The sequence below is a fragment of the Rhincodon typus genome, chromosome 40 (assembly GCF_021869965.1).
Source record: "Rhincodon typus isolate 14 chromosome 40, sRhiTyp1.1, whole genome shotgun sequence".
NCBI lineage: Eukaryota > Metazoa > Chordata > Chondrichthyes > Orectolobiformes > Rhincodontidae > Rhincodon > Rhincodon typus.
Genome location: NC_063371.1, coordinates 1 through 16,619, shown reverse-complemented (window position 1 = coordinate 16,619; position 16,619 = coordinate 1). Strand labels below are relative to the sequence as shown.

Sequence of the window (16,619 nt, the reverse complement as noted above, 5' to 3'; positions counted from 1 at the left end):
GGAGCAGGAAGGCTGACGTTTTGGGCCGAGACCCTTCTTCAGAAAATTCTGAAGAAGGGTCTAGGACCGAAACATCAGCCTCCCTGCTCCTCTGATGCTGCTTGGCCTGCTGTGTTCATCCAGCTCTATACTTTGTTATCTCAGATTCTCCAGCATCTGCAGTTCCTACTATCTCAGCTCAGTCTCTGATGTTCAACCAAACCCAAAAGGTTCCACCTGGCATTCAGCTGATTCAGGGTGAGATTGCAGGCATCCCTGACTCAATACCTCATTGATCTTTCCTTAGCTCTGCTGAGCTGTGTGCTACCTATCACATGCAGAGAGTCCTGTTTTACATCAGCCTGGCTACATTCTTTTCAACATGCTTGTGCAATCAGTACCAGAAAGTCCCAAATCTGCTGAACTAAATAAACCATAAGGTGTAGTTCACCAATCTTAGAGTTTAAAGGGCAAGAGGAATTAGATAAATCAAAACAGATGGAAAGTAAAGTAATTGCAAAAATGGAAAGCGTAGGGACCAGAGAAAAAGCTGATAATCTTTCCTCTTAATTAGCTTGAGGCTTTGTTTTGCTGATTATGCTGTCTTTTTCTGTGTAATGGAATTAAACATGTTTGGAGAGGGTTTGTTCAGAATTACCTTGACAGTATTTTTCAATTTAGCAGAGACAGCCTGCAACCAGTCTGTGCTGGCACTCGTCCCACTATGAAATCGCAGGGACCTGAATTTTAGCTGCCCTAACAGTTTAAATTAGAGAACCTAGCATCTGTTGAAAGGCTCTTAACTGACATTGGTCAACAGTAAGCAGATATCAGGATCTGGCCAAGTTTCAGTTTGTTCATGCAGTTTGATCTCACAGTAGGCTTTGTGCTCATATTACTGACCTCACATAGAAGTATGAGGAAGAACACTGACACTGTTCCCAGGTCTAACTACTTCAGGGAAGTGTATAAGTCATGCAGAGCTGACATACCCCGTCCTCCTGCATTAGATAAATTTCAGATGCTCACTTCCTGCTTCACACTTGAACAGTGTCCCCTGGGCCATAAAAGCTGAGCTTGGTTCAGTCTTATTTCATTCATGGCTGAAGGTTTTAGATTGCAATTCAAAATATACCAAGAAAAATGTAGTGAAGGTGAAATAGAATCGTAGAGTCATAGAGTTGTACAGCCATGGAAACAGACCTTTTGGTCCAACTCATTTACCAGATACCTTAAACTGATCTAGTCCTATTTGCCAACATTTGGCCCATATCATTCTAAACCCTTCCTATTCATGTACTCATCCAGATGCCTTTTAAATGTTGTTATTGTACCAGTCTCCACCACCTCATTTGGCAGCTCATTCCATACATGCACAATGCTCAGTGTGAAAGAAATGCCCCTCAGGTCCCTTTTAACTCTGTCCCCTCTCACCTCAAACCTATGGCCTCTATTTTTGGATTCCCCTCCTCTGGTGTAAAGACCCTGGCCATTCATCCTATCCATGCCCCGCATGATTTTATAAATGTTGAAAAGGTCCCCCCTCAGCCTCCGATACCCTGCCATTTATTGCTATCCAAATATTAAAATCTGCAATAAAAAGGCTACTCAGAGTGGGACTGTGGGCAGAATTGTACCTCTATCAGAGGAGGAGTATGTTTTCTTTATAGCTACTATAGTATAAAGAAAAGAGGAGAAAGCAGAGTTGGAATTAAATGGGAAATGTTAATGTATCCCACTACCTCAGGCTTCCAAAAAGCCTTGACCCCTCTCGGAAAGTGAAGAATGCTGTTGGAAATGCATGCTGTTGTAAGGAAGAGAAAATATCGGTTCACCTCTCCTCACAACCTCAGCTGTGATGAAGGGTCTGTGCTCAAAACATGGATACTCTAAGTCATGCTGTGTGTTTCCAGAAACTTCTTGTTTGAGGAGAAGCAAGTCTACCTCAGAACAGAAAGCGCAATATGCTGACTAAGGTCCCGTTGCCCCTGCTCTCTGTCTGTTACAATAGCCAGTACAGTGTCAATTTGGCAGCAATCTTGTGCTTGACACCGTTTGCTTCAGTCCATCAAAATCCTATGGCAAGCTGCTGAGTTCTGTCAATTGCTGTCACCTCAGTCTGAAGGGATCAGTTTCTGTCTCCTTCAGCAGACCCTAGAGACTCTCAGCTGAACTGTCAATCTATGTTCATTCACTTGCCCTGTTTTTTTTTTAAATTTGCTGGTTGTCCATCTGCTCAGTGTAAAGCCTGTGAGAATCTATGTTCAGTTCTCAAGGTTTAATTATTGCCATGTGCCTCCTATCAATCAGGCACACACAATTTCTGTTCTATTTATAAATGCTGCAGTGAATTCTTTATGTCCTGTCCATCTGCTCAACAGTTATGGAGTATTGTCACTGCAACAGGTTTGAGACTCAAATGTTTCTTTAACTTGAGTGGCTCCTGAAGAATCTTAAGGAGGCACTGCCTTTGAGAATTTCAAATTTCAAATTTCGAATGACAGGCAGTTGGACTTTAGAAGTTTTAACTGCAGCAAATTTAGCAGAGATTAGTGAGATTTGAGTGGAGTATGCTAATATGCTGGGGCATTTTCAGATCAAGAAAGAAGTAGTGTTGGGTCTCTTGAAGAGCATTAAGGCAGATAAATACCCAGGGTCCAATGGTATCTACACTAGGTTTTAAGAAAGAAGCAAGACAGGAGATTTCTAGAGCCTTGACCAAGGTCTTTGTATCCTTGCTAGCCATGGGAGAGGTCCCAGAGGACTGGCAAGTAGCTAATGTTGTTCTTCTGTTTAAGAGGGGAAATAGGGATCATCTGGGAAAATATAGACTGGTGAGTCTCACGTTGGTGGTTGGGAAGCTATTGGTTACAATTTTTAGGGATAGGATTTACATGCATTTGGAAAAGCACAGCCTAATTAGGGACAGTCAGCATGGCTTGTGCAGGGCACGTCACACCTTACTGACTTGACTGAATTTTTTGAGGAGGTGGCTAAGGTGATCGATGAGGGTAGAGCAGTGGATGTTGTCCACATGAATTTTAGTACGGCTTTCGAAAGTGCCCCTCATGGGAGGCTCATCCAGAAGATTAAGATGCATGAAATCCATGGTGTCATGGCCATGTGGATTCAGAATTGGCTTGCCAATAGAAGGCAGAGCACAGTGGTAGAAATGTGTTTTTCAGGCTGGAGGCCCATGACTAGTGGTGTTCTGCAGGGATCCATACTGGGATCTTTGCCGTTTGTGACATGTATAAATGACTTGGATGAAAATGTGGCTGGGCGGTTTAGTAAGTTGCAGACGATACAAAGATCAGTGGAGTTGTGGATAGTGGAGAAGGTGGTCATAGGATACAGCAGGATATAGATAAGTTTCAAATGGCTGATAGAGTTTAATCTGGCTAAGTGTGAGGTGTTGCACCTTGGGAAATCAAATGTTAAGGAAAAGTATACAGTTAATGGCAAGACCCTGAACAGCATTGATGTACAGAAGGAACTTGGGGTTCACGTCCATAGCTCCCTGAAAGTGGCCACCCAAGTAGACGGGGTGGTAAAGAAGGCGTATGGCATACTTGCCTTTATTGGTTGGGGAACTGAATACAAGAATCAGGATGTCATGTTGTAAGACTTGCTTAGGCCACACTTAGAGTACTGCTTTCAGTTCTGGTTGTCACATTACAGGACGGATGTGAGGCTTTGGAGAGAGTGCAGAAGAGGTTTACCAAAATGCTGCTTGGATTAGAGGGTATGAGCTATAAGGAGAGGTTAGAAAAACTCACGTTGTTTTCTCAGGAGCGGTGGAGGCTGTAGGGAGGCTTCATAGAAGTCCATAAAATTATAAGATGCACAGATAGGGTTGCTGGTCAGAATCTCTTTCCCAGAGCTGAAATGTGTAAAACTAGGGGGCATACATTTAAGGTGAGGGGTGATAGTTCAAAAGTGACAATAGGGGCAAGATTTTTACTCAGAGTGGTAGGATTTTGGAATGTGCTGCCAAGGGTTGTGGTGGAGGCATTTAAAGGACTTCTAGATAAGCACATGGGTATGCAAGGAAAGGTGGGACATGGACCAAGGGGAGGTAGAAGGGATTAGTTTAATTGGCATCGTGTTCGGCACAACATGGAGGGTTGAAGGGCTGTTCCTGTGCTGTACAGTTCTATGTTCTATGTGCTGTCTTCCCTCTCACTTTCAGACTGATGTTTCTGAACGAACCTCCAACTGGGGTAGAGAGAGAGATGCAGACTTAATATGGTCAGGTTGGTGACATTTTGTCAGAATTCGTAGAATTTTAAATTGTAAGGAGTTTCAAGCAAGGATAATTACCATTCAGTTTAATCAGAATATTGTTGGAGATAAAAATCAAAACTTTAAAGTGGCAGTGGAATGGAAAATGACTGAAATCTCAGAGTCATTTTTGAAGATTGAGCAAAGTTGTTCCGCAAAACAGTCACCTAATCTATATCTCCTCAGTCTAGAGGAGATCACATTGTGTTCAATGACTTGAATAAATGGAACTAACAAAGTACAAGTAACTCACTGCTCCACCTGGAGGGAATCTTGTGGACTTTGCAAAGATGGTAGGGGAGAATGTATAAGATTTGTCTTCTCCTGCACGTACAGAGAAGGTGCCATGAGTTAGGGAAGGGAGGATGGTGATGACTGAAGAGTGGATTAGAGTGTTGCAAAGGGAATGATCAAATTCAGTGTTGAAAAGGGAAGGGAACGTATGTTTGATGGGGGGACATCTAGTAGTGTGGGTGGGTACAATTGTGAAAGGTAATCTGTTATATATGGAGACTGATGGCATCATCTTGTGAAGTTGAGGAGTTGAAACAGATGTTCTAGTTTATAAATAGTAGGTCTGAATACCTGACCTCGCACACAATACCCTAGAAACATTCACCAGACAGCTTCAGGCCTGCATCACAGTGTCAATTGATACCTGTTTCACAGGGTAAACTTCACACATAACAATTCTCATTTAAAAGCCAATTCCAAAGTGGCAAACTTGCCTGGTAACATTTAACTGACGAGGTTAGAAACAGTGCAAAAGTTAAAAATCCATTCTAAAGAGCTGTCACTCTCTGAATCCAACAACTGAAAATAAAATCATTTGTAAAACCTGCAAGTGAGTATTGTAATGTGAAGAAACAGCACTGTGAACTGTCTAGCATTGTTTATTATAAAGTGGTGGACAACAACAAATAATTCATGGAACAAAAGGGACGTACAAACTTGGAGCAAGATTAGGCCACTCAGCCCCTCGATCCTGCTCCGCTATTCAATAATACCATGAGTGATTTGATTATTCCATAGTCCCATCTAACTATAACTTTTTATCCAGTTGCTTTTCAAGAATTGACATATCTCTGCCTTAAAAAATTGCAAATGGATGCAAAACTGGATGAGAAGCAGGAGATAGCAGTGGTTACTTTTTTTTTTCCACATTGGAGGAAGGCTTATAATGGAGTTCTCCACAGGGCAGAGTGAGAAACGTTGTAATTATCTTCACCTTGGCATACTTAAAAACTTGTCAGATAATTATCGATACTTTGGCAACTTAAAAATTTGTGGATGATTTGAAACATGAAAGTATTGTGAATGGTGCAAAGGATAATGTGGAGCTTCAGAAATGTAGACAGGTTAGTGAAAATGGATGGAGAAGTGCTAATGCTCCTCCAAAACACCAAGAAAGAGGTTTGGTCTTTTGTTTTACCAAGAATTCAGTTCCTTCCATCATTCTCCATTTCTCTTTTGCCCTCTGTTTTGTTCTCTATTTCTGCTTCCTTTCATCTTTCTTTCTTCCCTCTAATTTTCTCTGTTTTCAAATGGATCTTTCTGCCTCCATGGATTTATGCTAACTTTGAATGAATGTAATGTGTCCTCCTTATGAAGTGAATAGAAGGGAATATTGGGTCAGCAGTAATGTGTCGATATTTCAATAGTCACCACTTTACGCCATGGCCTAATGTAAAATTTATCCTCCACGTTTTCTCTCTCTGTCTCTTTCATTGTGTACCTCCATCTTTTTTCTGTGTTTCCTGTTTCCACTACCAATGACACACAGTCTGTGGAGTTCAATTGCATGCTGACAACCAAGAGCTAAAAGGTAGAGAGAATGTGCTGAATTCTGACATCTGCCATGATCCTTTGTAAATCCTGAATTTGCATGATGTTTCTGTCGATTGCATACTAAAGTAATGAGTTTCATTGCTGGCAAGAGATCACTGAGGATGGAAATCAAGCAGGCACGAGTCCATCTCTATTTGTATGCTTTGATCTCAAGTGATCAATAATCAGATGGAAGCTCAAATTCACAGTACTTACGGCAAAGACTTAACAGAAGTGTTTGAAATCACGACTGTGGGATCTGAATGTCTCAGTATTTTCTTGCTGTCTTTTCCTTTTCCTTGCACTGTTTTCCTCTCCAAATACTACAACATATGGGTATCAGCGCAATCTATAGAAGCATGCTTCTGCAGTTTTACCCATTTCCAACATATAGACATTCCAATCAGAGGCATGTCTGCAGTCTCATATAGAACAGACTGAGTTAGTATGTCAAATTCCTTTCAGGTTTTCACAACAATCTCTTGGTCTCAAGTTCAGTGCTTTTCAGTGGATTTTAACTCCAGATCTATTCAATTAACTGAACTTAAATTCTCCAATTACAATGCTTGGAATTGAATTCATGTCTCTGATCTTAAATCCAGGCCATGGTATTGCCAGTTGAGTAGTATAAACACTCCGTAACTGGACCTTGTCATAAAATAGGAGATGAAATTTAGAGGGTGGTATTTAAAGGGGCAATGATCATGCGCACGCATATATACATCCAAACAAAAAGATAAGTGGACACATACCCACAAACACAGACTATTTTCCTCCTTGAGCCTTTTCTGCCATTTGGACAGAACGTAAAATGCTTGAAATACTCAGCAAGTCAGGCAGCTTCCTGGAGAAAGAAACAAAGTTAAGTCCAAACAATAGTATTTCATCACAACCGGAAAGATTAGAGAAAAAGATTTTAAGAATGTACAGAGGCAAATGGTTTTGGGCTGGTACTGGTGGTGGTGGCTTTTTTTGGGGGGGCGGGGGTGTGTTTGAGTAAGGATTGAGGGAAGAGGACAAAAGGAAAGATTTGTCATAAGGTTGAATGCAGGTGAGAACGAATGACAAAAAGCACTCAGAATCAGGTCTTACTCTTTTTAAAACGAATATATGCGTTTCACTTAGGACACTAAATGCCATTAGTATACAGTGCTCAGTGTTTACGGTTTTGTGAATTCTGCATACTCTGATCCCATGAACAAAGTCGGTGAACAGCATGACAGAGAGAGAGAGAGAAAGAAAAAGAAAAAGAGAGAAAAGCAAGAGAAAAAGAAAGAGATGGATTGTTTCTAAAAATAACCTGAACTCACGGGTTTTGCATAAGCTGTGTTTAATTGCCATATATTAGGACAATGTTACTATGGTAACAAGTCAATCAAGAGACATTAAAGGTACAGTGACATGGTTGATAAATGACTACAGTATCATTTTCACTGCAAATTGTTTCTGGAGATTTTTACAGAAGATAAAGCTCTATAACTTGCACATTGTTTCATTGGTTTACTGAGTTTCTGATAAAGGACCATGTCTTGAAAGCAACAGGAAGGATATTCCTTCATTTGGAATGTACCTCACCCTCGCACAGACACTACAGAGCAAAGAAGGGCGATGTCATTCTGCAACTTAGGTCATCACCTTCAGGCTAAGTGACTAAGTATAGTTAATTTTAAATTCAAACTACCACTTTGAATACCATAAGACTAGTTTGTTTTTGCAACTGCACTTCAAAGCTACGGCTAAAATTCATCTGACAAACATAGTCACAGAGTCATAGAGTCATACGGCATGTTCTTCTGAGCGGCTTCCAACAACCAATAATGGAGAACCCCTCCAAGTGAATATGATAGTTGTAGGTGTACCTTATTTGTAATTATCAGTTCTGCGTAGTTTGGAGCAGGCTCATTTTGAGCCGGAAGATTATGGATTCAAGTCACACTCCAGGACTTAGTGCAAACTGAGGTTACACCCAAGTGCAGTACTAAAGGAGTACTGCACTGTTAGATGTGCCACCTTATTGTGAAGCATTGAAGACAGGTACCATCTGCCGCCCCAGTAAAAGGAAAAATTATCCCATGCCTGCTATCGTCAGAGCAATAAGTCAGTTCTCCACAATGGCCTGACAAATTGCAATCCCTCAACAAAAAAATCATGACAAGGAAGGTTATCTGATCAAAATACAATGAATGGTGGAAATCTGAAATCAAAACAGAAAATGCTTGAAGTGCTCTGGATGAGTTTGGTGGCATCAATGATCAGATTATCTGGCTATTATCTTACTATTTTTTGCAGGACCTCACAGTGCACACCTTGGCTGTCACCTTAACATGCATAGATTAAATAAGAGAGGTAAACATAAACATTCAAAATCGGATAAATTGTGAGAACTGACAATCCAACACAAAAAGGCCAGATTTCTTGCTCTTCATTCTGTTTTTGAATCATGTTGTGATGGTTTATGTATTTTCAGTTGTAAGAATTATATTAGTAAACTAATTTGTTTGTGAGGAACAAAAACAAAGTTGCTGGAAAAACTCAGCAGGTCTGGCAGCACCTGTTAAGGAAAAAAACAGAGTTAATGTTTCGGGTCTGAGGAAGGGTCACCGGACCCAAAACGTTAACTCTGTTTTTTTCCTTCACAGATGCTGCCAGACCTGCTGAGCTTTTCCAGCAACTTTGTTTTTGTTCCTGATTTACAGCATCCACAGTTCTTCATTCACAGTTTTTAATTTGTTTGTGACCTGTTTTCCGCCTTTCAAGTCAACAAGCAGCTCTTTTTATTATTTTTTACGTTAACTTAGTTACCAACAGTTCCTGTCAGTCTATAATGCAACTGAAATATTGGACATTTGTCTTCACTAACTACTCTGAATATCTCTGACAGGTATCATGTCTGCGTAACAGCCCTTGTCTACTTCCTGCCTCTGATGGTGATGGGCTATGCTTACACCATTGTGGGGAGAACACTATGGGCAAGTGAGATTCCAGGAGATTCCTCAGACCGCTACAGGGAGCAGATGAATGCCAAGAGAAAGGTAAGTAAGTACCAAGGCTGCTGACTTTTAAAAATGACACGATGCTTTACTACTATCGGATTTCTACCATATTGGAAATAATGCTGGCGGTGGTGCTCGTTGTGTGTAAGATCAAAATGAAAATAAGACCAAGGCAACTAGCAGCTTATTTTTTTGCTGTAAGCCATGCTACAATTTCCTGCTTAAATTTAATCCCATTAAAAACATTCGTACCACACATAGTCCCTGGTCTTTGAATGCACCACAAAACTCATTTGTAGAATCTTGAAGGTCTTTGGAAGGGGGCCCTTGCTCAATCAGTGATTTAACAAGTTCTGAGGCACTCATGCCTTGTTGTTTCATTGTATCCTGTAGTGCAGAAATGATCATTCAGCCCTTTACACATCTGTAAACTGTTTGAGCAAAATGTTCAATTTGTTTCATTCACCTTGTTGTCTCCTTTTGGCCTGGAATGTTTTCTCCAGAAGTATTTATCCAGTTCTGTCCTGACTATTGTTGTTGAGTCTGTTTTCTATCTCTTATTTCTTTCATCTCATTCCATTTGGACCTATGAAGTCTGCAACTGGCCTTTGAAATAATGCCTCACTCTTGGGTCAACCCTGATGTTGTCATCTCCAGGCACACAAATAGGGCTGCTCCATTTCTTCAGAGAATCAGAGCCTTGGGAGCTAGCAAGTCCAGCAAATCAAATACCCTTGAGAGCTTGACAATCAATCAAAGCCAGTCTCTTTAAAAGTTGGGGTTCTTACTAACAGAAGTGTGGAACACTTGAAAGCAATCAAGTCTAGAATACTACAAGAGTAAATATGGGGCCTTGTGGTGCAGTGGTTATGCGCCTAATTGTGGACCAGGAGGTTTGGCTAGAAGTTACATTGAATCCAGAAGTGTGTAATGCTTAACTTATTCACTCATGGGACGTGGGCATCACTGGCTGGCCAGCATTTATTACCTATCCCAGGTTGCCCGTGAGAAGGTGGCAGTGAGCTGCCTTCTTGAACATTTGCAGTCCACATGCTCTGAACATCTCTGAACAGGTTGACTGGAAAATGAGAAGAAATACAACAACAAGAGAAATCACTACAGGTGAAACAGGAACAAAAACAGAAATTGCCGGAAAAGTTCAGAAGGTGTGGCTGCATCTGTATAAAAAAGAAATCAGAGTTTTGGGTTCATTGATCCTTCCTCAGAACTGACGCGAGCCAGGAAAGAGTTGGTGTATAATGGAGAAAATAGGATGAGAAGTCGGGGTAAGGAGTAAGTGATTGGTGAGGATAGAGCACAATGAGAGAGAAGAATACCTGGACTGACAAAGGAGCAGATAATGACCAGCATAGGAGAATGAATAGCTGCTAATGGTGACTATTAGTGGCTAACAATGGGTTGTGTGTATTAGCAGACCATGTGATAACAAGGCCTGGTATGTTAGGGTAGGAGTAAGGCCATAGGAGAATGTACCTGAAGCCCTGTAGAACTCAATATTGTGTCCAGAAGGCCATACACTTCCCAAGCAGAAAATAGATGCTGTTCTTCCAGCTTGTGTTGAGTTTATCTGGACCACGGCAGCAAGCTGAGAAGAGATGTTGGCCAGGGAACATGGGTGGTGTGTTGAAGTGGCAGGCAACTGAAAACTGAGTATTTTGATTTGTGGATAGAATGTAGATATTCAGCAAAGTGGTCACCCAGTCTACACTTTGTTTCCCAATGTAGAACAGACCACATTGTGAGTAGCAAATACAGTTAACTAGATTAAATGAAGTGCAGGAAAAGCACTGCTTCACCTGAAAAGGGCCTTTGGATATTGAGGATAGAGGAAGTAAACAGTCAGGTTTTACACTTATGTGGTTGCAGGGGAAGGTGCTATAGGGCTGTGGGGGGTGATGGGAGTAAAGGAGGAGTGGTACAGGGTGTCCCGAAGGGAACGGTCCTTGTGGAAGGCTGACAAGGGAGGGGAGGGGAACATGTGGCTGGTAGTGACATTCCGCCGGAGATGGGAGAAATGGTGGTTAATATTCCTCTGGATATGGATGCTGGTGGGACGATAGGTGAGGACAGGGGGAGCCTATTGCTGTTGTGGGAGGGAAGAGAGGGCTGAAGTGCAGGAGATGGGTAGGACCTAGCTGAGGGCTCAGTCAAATACAGTGCTGGGGAATCCTTGGTTGAGAAAGAAGATGGATATTTTGGAGACTTCCTTGTCGAAGTTGGCACCATCAAAACAGATGTGACAGAGACAGAGCAACTGAGAGAATGGAACAAAGTTGTTACAGGAAGCAGGGGTGTGAGGATTTATAATCAAGGTAACTATGGGAGTCAGAGATAACAAGGTGTAGAGCTGGATGAACACAGCAGGCCAAGCAGCATCAGAGGAGCAGGAAGGCTGATGTTTCAGGCCTAGACCCTTCTTCAGCAACTGCAGTTCCTGCTATCTCTGAAACTATGGGAGTCAGTTGGTTTGTAATGGTTATTAGTGGCCAGCCTATCCCCAGAAATGGAAATAGATGTCGAGGAAGGGAAGGGTAGAGTTAGAGATGGACTCGGTGAAGGTGAGAGTTGAGTGGAAATTGGAAGTGAAATTGAAAAACTTTTCCAGTTCCGGATGAGAGTGGGAAGCAGCATGTGTGATATTATTGATATACTGGAGAAAGAGTTGTGGGTAGGGCTGGAATGGGACTGGAACAAGGAATGTTCTATGAAACTGACAATGGGACAGGCAGATCTGGGGCCCAAGGTGGGTACATATGGCTGCCCCTCTGAGGTGAATCAAGTGAGTGGAGTTAGAAAAGAAGTTGTTCAGGGTGAGGATGAACTTGTCCAGGTGGATGATGGTGGTGGTAGATGTAGAGGGTTCAGGCTGTTTCTTTTTACGAAGAAGTAGAGAGCCCTGAGACCATCCTGATGGGGGGAGGGTGGACATGGAAAAGGATTGCATATCTCTGGTAAAGAGGAAGTGGCTGGAGCCTGCAAACTGGAAATTCTGAAACTGAAATAAAACATCAGAGGAATCGTGGATGTAAGTGGGCAGGGACTAGACAAGGGGAACAAATTTGACTTGCGTTTGGAAGAGATGAGTTCTGTGGAGCAGGAGCTGGCAGAAACAATGGGTCTGCCTGGCCATTCCCGTTTGTAGGTTTTGTGAAAGAGGGAATAACTCTCTCTCAACATCGGCAAAATTAAAGAGCTTCAGAGAGACAGGAGGAGAACACGCCCTCATGTACATCAATGGAGTGGAGATTAAGAGGGTTAAGACCATCAAGTTCCTAGGAGTAACAATAACCAACAACCCTGTATTGGCTTCCCTTGTAAATATGACAGTCAAGAAGGCATAACAATGCCGCTTCTTCCTCGGCTGCTCAGGAAATTTGGCTTGTCCATAAGGACCCTCACCAACTTATACAGATGCACCATAGAAAGTATACTGTCCTGGTGCATAATGACCAGGTATGGCAACTGCTCTGCCAAGGACCGAAAGAAACTAGAGAAAGTTGTGTGCACAGCCCAGACCATCACAGAAGCCACCCACCCATCCATAGACTCCATTTACACAGCTTGCCACTGCAGAAAGGCTGACAACATCATCAAAGATCTATCCCATTCCAGTAATGCTCTCCTACAACCTCTTCCATCAGGCAGAAGATACAGAAGCTTGAACACACACACGAACAGGCTCAAGAATAGCTTCTTCCTTGCCATTATTAGACTGATGAATGCTGATTTTGTTAATCATGATCTTACCCCGCATGCATCCTATGCGGTGTAACCAGCGTGCCCTACTCTGTCTGAGTATTTTTCACCCGATCATCTGTATGTCCTTGATTACTATTATCTGCCTGTACTGCTCGCAAACAAAGCTTTGCCCTGTACTTAAGTACACGTGACTATAAATCAAATCAATCAATCAGAAGCAAGCTATGCAGGTTGGGAGACTATGAGCTTGGAGACATTGGGGAGGACGGGAGTCTGATCACTCAATCAAATGTTACAATGGCATAATATCCTGTGGTGGTGTCATGATCCAGGGGGAGATAGCAGGAGGTATCTGAGGGCTGGCGGTCAGCCTCTGCAATATAGATGTCAGTCCACCAGACAACGACAGCACCAGCCTTGTCAGCAGGCTTAATAACAAAGTCAGGGTTGGATCTGAGAGCTGTTGATCTCACCTGTATTTTTATTTCCTTTCATCTCTGAAAATGTTTACCTCCACCATTCATGTCTTGCAGAGGAAAATCCCAGAGACTGTCTGCATGCAATTGCTGAAGGAAGCAATGAAGTTTGGCTGCACTGTGGGATGGAAGTCTATTGTGGAGAATTTCATATTCTAAAGGCTGCTCTTTATCCCTGGCTTACAGGTAGTGAAAATGATGATAATAGTGGTGACCACGTTCGCTGTGTGCTGGCTTCCCTACCACATCTACTTCCTGCTCTACCTCTTCCATCCGGAAATTTACCAGAAGAGATACATCCAGCAAGTGTACCTGGCCATCATCTGGCTGGCGATGAGCTCTACAATGTATAACCCGGTCATCTACTGCTGCCTCAATGAGCGGTAAGTGCTAACAGCAGATAGGAAATTCCTTCCCCATGCAAAACAATGTCATGATCAGCACATTTAAACATCCTCATGGTCTGTGACAGGAAAATTTGGTGAACAGCTGAACGAGACTCTTTGTAACCTTAACCGTGAAATGGGTTTCAAACCATCCACCAGGTGAACTTGAGTAATGTTTATTTCCACCACCTACCTCCAACTGTGCCTTGGCTCAGTTGCTGGTGTAAATATGATTTGTGTCTTTAATAGCTCCGCATATGACTATTTGAATGCACACCTCTCCAACATGCCCTTGGTCAACTTGGTGCTGTAGAAATCTGTGCTGCCTGCATTCTAACTGTTTCAGGTCCTGCTCAGTCCTATCTGGCCTGACTACATTGACTCCTGGTAAGTCAGGAAATTGATTTTAAAATTCTCATCCTTGTTTTCAAATCCTTCTATAACCTTAGCTTTTCTTGCCTTTGAAATCTCTTCCAGCCCTACAGTCCTTGAAGATATCTGTGCTTCATAGATTTGGACCTCAAGCTCCCAATTTTAATAATTGCTCCCTTGCTGGGTGTAGCTTCAACTGGCATATGCTAACCTGTGATATTCCCTATTTAAACCTCTCCATTTCTCCTTCCTTCTTTGAGATGCTATTTTCAAACCTCATTGTTAAAAATGGTTTTGGCCAACTATAATACCTCCTGATGTGACTTGATGCCAATTTTGTTGGATAATACTTAGTGCCCTGGGTCATTTTTGCTATTCTAAAGCTGTCAGATGCATATAAAACTTTGATTCTGTACCACAGCTTCTTGCAACTTAACTTTATTTGATTTTCACTCAATTACAATTTGATGGGTGTGTGAAGTTTCCCAGGAACACACCAAACTAACAGTGGGATTCATGGCCATTCCCATTCTGCTTCTGAATTTCACAAGTGCTGACTGGGTGTTCCTCAGGCTTCTACAACAGGGTAAGTTTATCCAGGGACAGAGATGCTTTCTCTGGATAACCGGCAAATTTCAGCTTGGGACCATTTCATTTACCTTAGGTGGCAACATCATTACAGGCCCAATATCCCCACCTCAAATAAAAACCAAAAGAACTGCGGGTGCTGTAAATCAGGAACAAAAACAAAGTTGCTGGAAAAGCTTAGCAGGTCTGGCAGCATCTGTGGAGGAGAAAACAGAGTTAACGTTTCGGGTCCGGTGATCCTTCCTCCCACCTTTTCTACCCCCACCTCAAAGTCCAACCTCCTTTAGAACACTGCTTGTAATGGTGGGGATGTGGGGGAAAGCCCAATAGAATTGATTTTGTTTTTAAACGTCATCATGGTATTTGCATTTGCATTCCCCTGGAGTTGCCACCTTCTCTCTTAGTTGAATGACTTTCATTCATAACCTGATACCCTCTAATCCAGGGAAACAGTGTATGGAGTTCATTCTGGCTCTCTTCATCCTATTTGTTTTAAGATGAAGTTGACAGAGGTTTTGCTGCTGAACATTCCTTGAGGAAGGGTTGCTGGAACCTCTGGTGTGACCCCTCAGAGTTAGGGAAATCCCAAGCCATTTTATTTATAGAGTAGCTACTGGTGAGATTTTGCTGCTGTTTTCCATTCCAGGTTCCGAGCTGGATTCCGTCGTGTTTTCCGTTGGTGTCCGTTTGTGAAAAGCAACGATTATGAGGGGCTGGAGATGAAATCAACCAAGTTTCTCCAAACCCAGGGCAGCATGTACAAGGTCAGCCGGATGGAGACCACCGTATCCACAGTCATCAACCAGAATGAGGATGATGTCGATGATAATGTCAAGGCAACACATTTGTCGCTGGACTTGAACTCCAATGGCTCTTCACGTAGCATCTCAAAGGCTGGCTCTGAGTCCTCCACTCTCTCCTGCAGGCCAGATCCCTACTAAGTGGTCAGTTAGATTAGTGCAAACTCACAGCCCCAAGTGAGCGTTTCTAAACAGATGACAGTCAAAGTTCAGATACTAGGTGGTCACCATCTGATCAATGGATTACAAGACATCTCAGCCTGGTAGTCCATCAAAGTTAGTAACTAGGGTCCCACATCAAACTGGAAGAAGTAAATTGGGCTCCAGAGACTCATTGGGCCGAATGGCACACTTCTGTTCCCATGTCTTATAGTCATATCACTTCAATCCTACACCACACATATTCTCCTCTCTACAAATCCATTGTAAAAATAATCATCCAATGCTGTTGAGAAGCTTGTTTACAAAGTGTTAGCTGTCCAGTTCCTAACACAGCCCCACTCATTCCAAAAGTGGTAAAATTGTAAAACTATCAATTGCCCATGACCACCCTCAAGCAATAGGCATGTGCCACTTCTCCCCTGACCATCAAACTACAATGTATCTGTTCCCTCAGCACCCAGTATACAGCACAACACAAATCTGAGATCTCTCCTTTCTAAACCGATCCTTTGACATTACAAAAACTGGTCCATTGGGTTGAGACTCACTATAAGAAGACACAAAGAGCTTCTTCCAACAGCTACTTAAGTTAACTGCTGTAGGTAAACGGGACAACAAGATCAGTGAACACCAGAATGTGAAATTCTGGTGCAACAAACTGGTACAAAGCAACCATCAAATCTTTAACTTTTTTGCTTTCCCTTGGTAACAAATGTTGAACTTCTGAAGATGATTCATCAGACAAATGCACACCAGTTCAATGATCACATGGTATGTGGTTGAGGGGACACTGGCAGAGGTACAGACGATGTGAGATATGAGGAATGTGAAACTCAGGGAAATTGAGACTCATGCATTGAGTAACATGGGATAATGTGGAGACAGGGGAATATGAGACCCCAGGAAATGGGAATTAAATGGAATCTGAGATAAGGGGAATGTGAGATAAGTGGGATATATGTTAAGAGGGATGTGAGAAATGGAGGAATTGGAGGTCAGTAGGATGTGAAACATTTGAAACTCTGTTGAATG

The 16,619-nt window shown here is 42.3% G+C and overlaps 1 protein-coding gene across 1 annotated transcript in view; it reads left to right on the top strand.

Moving 5' to 3' along the window:
* Window positions 1-15,566, top strand: part of LOC109936432 (substance-P receptor-like) — a 41,537-nt gene extending 25,971 nt beyond the window's left edge. Inside the window, exons 3-5 of the mRNA XM_020535050.2 lie at window positions 8,972-9,122; window positions 13,466-13,662; window positions 15,272-15,566. Coding sequence (XP_020390639.2) covers window positions 8,972-9,122; window positions 13,466-13,662; window positions 15,272-15,566 — 643 coding nt within the window. The remainder of the gene's footprint in view (window positions 1-8,971; window positions 9,123-13,465; window positions 13,663-15,271) is intronic.
* Window positions 15,567-16,619: the final 1,053 nt, after the last annotated feature.